General features: G+C 40.2%; 1 protein-coding gene across 1 annotated transcript in view; it reads left to right on the forward strand.

Moving 5' to 3' along the window:
- The window catches only part of gstt1b (glutathione S-transferase theta 1b), a gene marked incomplete in the record, with an annotated part of 4630 nt that extends 401 nt beyond the window's left edge, over positions 1-4229 (forward strand). Inside the window, 2 exon segments of the mRNA XM_035660885.1 lie at positions 2344-2520; positions 3676-4229. Of these exon segments, the coding sequence (XP_035516778.1) occupies positions 2344-2520; positions 3676-3873 (375 nt within the window).
- Between the last annotated feature and the right edge of the window lie 328 nt (positions 4230-4557).

Below are 4557 nucleotides of genomic sequence, written 5' to 3' on the forward strand. Positions count from 1 at the left end.
GTTGCTTATGTGGGATTTAAATCGACAAACCTATCAAAGATAACTCAAGATTCCTGACAGTGGCACTAGAGGCCAAGGTTAATGCCATCAGGAGTAGCTATATCTTTAGACAGTGAGTCTCTAAGGTGTTTGGCCAAGTACAAGAATTTCGTTTTTTTTCTGAGTTTAACATCAGAAAATTGCAGCTCATCCAGGATTTTTATGTCCTTAAGACATCTTTGTAATTAGATAATTGATTAATTGGCTTGATTGATAGGATATTAACTGCGTATCATCTGCATAGCAATGAAAGTTGAATGTAGTGATTCCTTAATAATGTTGCCTAAAGGGACATATATAAAGTAAATATATTGGTCCCAAAGTACAGAACCTATGTGGAACTCCATGACTAACTGTTAGTATTTATTGAATTTCATTGTTAACATGTACAATGTGAATCGATCTGAATTAAATATGACTTTAAACCAGCTTTAGGCGGTTCCTTAATGCCAATTTGATTGCTCAAGTCTCTGTAAAAGAATATTATGTCAATGGTGTCAATAGCAGCACTAAGATCTAATAATACAACTACAGAGACAAGTCCATTGTTCGGAAGCAATCAGAAGTATTATTAACTTTAACCAGAGCTGTTCTCTGTGCCGTGATGAACTCTAAATCCTGACTGAAAATCCTCATATTTAAATTATTGCATGTAAAAAGCACACAACTCTTTGCGACTACTTTTTCCAGAATCTTAGAGGAGGAAGGGGAGGTAGAAATCGGTCATAGTTGGCTAAAACCCCTGGGTCAAGAGTGGCTTTTTAAGAAAGGTGTTTAATTACCCAGCTACTTTAAAGGACTGTGGTACATATCCTGACAATAAAGAAAGATTAACAATCTAGAAAGAAAGTGCTGATTAAGGGTACGACTTCTTTAAGCAGCCTAGTTAGGATGGACAAACAAGCACTGGTTCTAGGTAGGACCATATATTTTTGACGACTTTTGGGTCTACCGAGTTTCTCTTACACCGTAGTATCTTGGAAGATGGAGCGGTATCAAGTTTGTCCCAGTCTGCTACTTTCACCACTAGGATGCCACTTAATCCTACACACTGGCCCTTTTTTAAAATAACCCCACAAATGGTCACAAAATGAGACTTAAGGGTGGCCCAGTCTGGAGCTGTGGATATATTTTTTTAAACACATTCTGTATTAAATCGGTGCCCGGTATTGGCTGAAATGTAGGTATCAATTCAATTCAATTCAATTCAATTTTATTTGTATAGGCACCAATTCATAAACAGAGTTATCTCATGACACTTTTCAAATAGAGCAGGTTCTAGACCGTACTCCTTATAACATTTACAGAGACCAACAGTACCACCATGAGCAAGCACTTGGCGATGGGGCAAAGGAAAAACTGCCTTTAACGGGCAGAACCTCGACAGACCTTCGGCTCTAGGTGGGTGGTCATCTGCCTTGACCAGTTGGGGGGAGAGAAGAGAGAAGAGAGAGACAGAGAGCAGAGAGACAAACAATGTAAGATATATCAGAATCAGAAGGAAAAATGTATCAGAACATGTCAGAAGGAAAACACCAGGCCAGTGCTGTTCTGAGTTAGAGCTACTGAGGGGATTTCCTGCTGCTTTCAGTCCTCAGCTGGTGTGCCACACTTTGACTGTATCAGTTGTAGAGCAGTAACAGGTTCGCAGGTTCTCATGGATCCTGGTGGAGCCTCCTGCCATGGTCCTGCTTGACTGCCATTGTGCTAATATCACTGATATTATTGTTATTATTATTATTATAAGTATTATTAATGCTGATCATCATCAGTCACTACTATTAGTGTAGTTGCTACTGCTACTGCTGTTGCTGTGCATCTGCTCTCTCTCTCTCTCTCTCTCTCTCTCTCTCTCTCTCTCTCTCTCTCTCCTCTCTCTCTCTTTCTCACCCACCCCAACTGGTCGAGGCAGACGACCCCCACCTACAGCCGAAGGGGTCTGTCCTAGGTTTCTGCCTGTTAAAAGGCAGTTTTTCCTTGCCCCCGTCGCCAAGGTCTTGCTCATGGTGGTACTGTTGGGTCTCTGTAAATGTTAAAAGGAGTTCGGTCTAGACCTGCTCTATTTAAAAGTGTCCTGAGATAACTTCTGTTATGAATTGGCGCTATACAAATAAAATTTAATTGTTGAATTGAATAACAGGAAGACAAAATCATGAAAACAATACATTCTTGTGACCAGTGTTGGACGTTCATTCCAGCCGCTGCAACTATTGTGTCCACTGTATTCAACTCTGTAACTGAGCTTGTTCTTAATACAAAGTGATAGTGTTGTTATTTAATCACATCTTTGTATTTTGGCTGTAGGTTTTGATTCCCAAAATTCTGGGCGTGGATGTCCCGCAGGACAAGCTGGACGGTGCCCTGGAGGATCTGAATGGCTCACTGAAACTCATGGAAGAAAAGTTCATCCAGGACAAGCCCTTCATTGCAGGAGATCAGATCTCTCTGGCCGACCTGGTCGCCATTGTGGAAATCATGCAGGTGTGCAGAAAGGTTTTTCTCCACAAGTTTAAAGCATTGTTCAGGGCCACGCCAGTGTGTTTGTACAATTTAGCCCATTTACTGCCACCCAGTTTCTAATGAATATCACAATGCTTTAGATATCTATCTAACTGTCTGGGCAGCTGTGGCTCCGGAGGTAGAGTGGGGCATCCACTTATCAGAAGGTTGGTGGATCCTCCTGCTGCAAGTGTCCTTAAGCAAGATACTGAACCTGTGCATTGGTGTGAAAGTACAGTCACTTTACCAATGTATTCGTTTCTACATCTGAGACAGGTAGTCTCTGTTTTACGGTCTCTATTTTTTGAAATTGTACCAGTATGACACTTGAGCTTCAGTGCCAATACAATACTTTTGTCAATACCTTAAGCAGGAAAACATACAATAAACATTTTTCATCTAATATTAAATGTGAAATGTTCTCGAGACACAAAGACACAAGAGACACAAAGACATTTAAGAACTTAAAATAATAATAATAATAAATAATAAAATTATTAAAAATTAAAAAAAAAACTATATATATATATATATATATATATATATATATACATACACACACACTATTGGAACATACTAATCCAGAGATCCCGGAGAGAACGGGTGAGAGAGAAAAGGTCAAACAAATATTTATATGTTTAGCTATAGGAACACACTAATCCAGAGATCCGGGATGAAAGAGCGAGAGAGGTCAAATGTTCCACACCTACTGACTGTCTGCACACAGCCCGGGAAGAGAGGTAGAGACCCCGGTGCTGCTGGCAGAAGAGCCGTGCACTGCGATTACTCTGAGCAGAAGGCATGGGGATGAATTACAATATATTTGAATTTATTTTTCTTCTTTTTTCTGATGGTCTCTTCTGATGTTTGTTGCAAGTTGCTTTTTAGAAATAAAGTCGCTATGAGAGTCTGAAAGGTTACTAAGCTCATGCCACCTCACATTTTTTTTTAAATTTGAACGGTTAAAATGCTATATTTCATGATTCGGAAAAGTAATAATTTAATTTGTAATTATACATTTCCATCCAACTAGAGCCCGACCGATATGGGGTTTTTGAGACTAATACCAATTTTATTATTGGGAATGATATGGGTTTAGTAGTCACTCTACACTAACAGGCCCTCTCTCATCAACAGCCTGTGGGCTCCGGCCTGGACGTATTCGAGGGGAGGCCCAAGCTGAGCGCCTGGCGGGACAGGGTCCAGGCCGCCATCGGGAAGGAACTGTTTGATGACGCCCACCAGATCATCCTGGGAGCCAGGGAGAGTGTGAAGCTAATGGACGACAGCAAGCTTCAGCTCTTCAAGCCCAAGATTCTCAAGTTATTCTTGTGAAGAGGAGAACGCCGGTTCTGTTCAAACTAGCTTAGCAAAGTTTCCTTCTCATTACATTATGTGTCACTGTTAGACGCGATTATATGGGACATGCATTCCCAGCTTATTGTACGAAGAACCCCTCTGTTGGAAAGTAAAAAGCACTAGGAGGTTTAGTATGATAGCATGTTATGTGCAGGATAGTGGGCCAAGGAGGCAGTCCTGGACTCATTGTGTACCATAGAGGAATGTGAAATGTGAGATAACTGCTCCTCTGAGAGCGGAGATATTTCCTGAATGCTTCACTGTGGACGTAGTTAGTTCATCAGCTGTGCTCTATCAGCCTTAATAAACAGTGTTTGTGTTTTTTAACCCAACTATGTTCTCTGTGTTTGTCACTTATGGTGATCAGTTGATCATACTGTAATTAATGGGCCTCATGTAAGAAGCAAAATACGAACACATTTTATCTTATTTTTGTTCGTATCCATGATTTGTACCCATTGCATTCTGGGATTCAATAATGTTTTCTTAGTTTTGCTCTTTTTTAATGACTGATTGAGAGCACTCACATCTAGTTTTCACTAGAAAGCAAGAAAACATTGGTCTTAAAGCTGCAGTAGGTCATTTTTATAAAACAATTCCATGTCATATTTGCTGAAACTTTCACTCTATCCTGACAGTACAACATGAGACAGATAATCT

Source organism: Morone saxatilis, unplaced genomic scaffold, assembly GCF_004916995.1.
Source record: "Morone saxatilis isolate NCDOM2014 unplaced genomic scaffold, NCSU_SB_2.0 Contig17, whole genome shotgun sequence".
Lineage (NCBI taxonomy): Eukaryota > Metazoa > Chordata > Actinopteri > Moronidae > Morone > Morone saxatilis.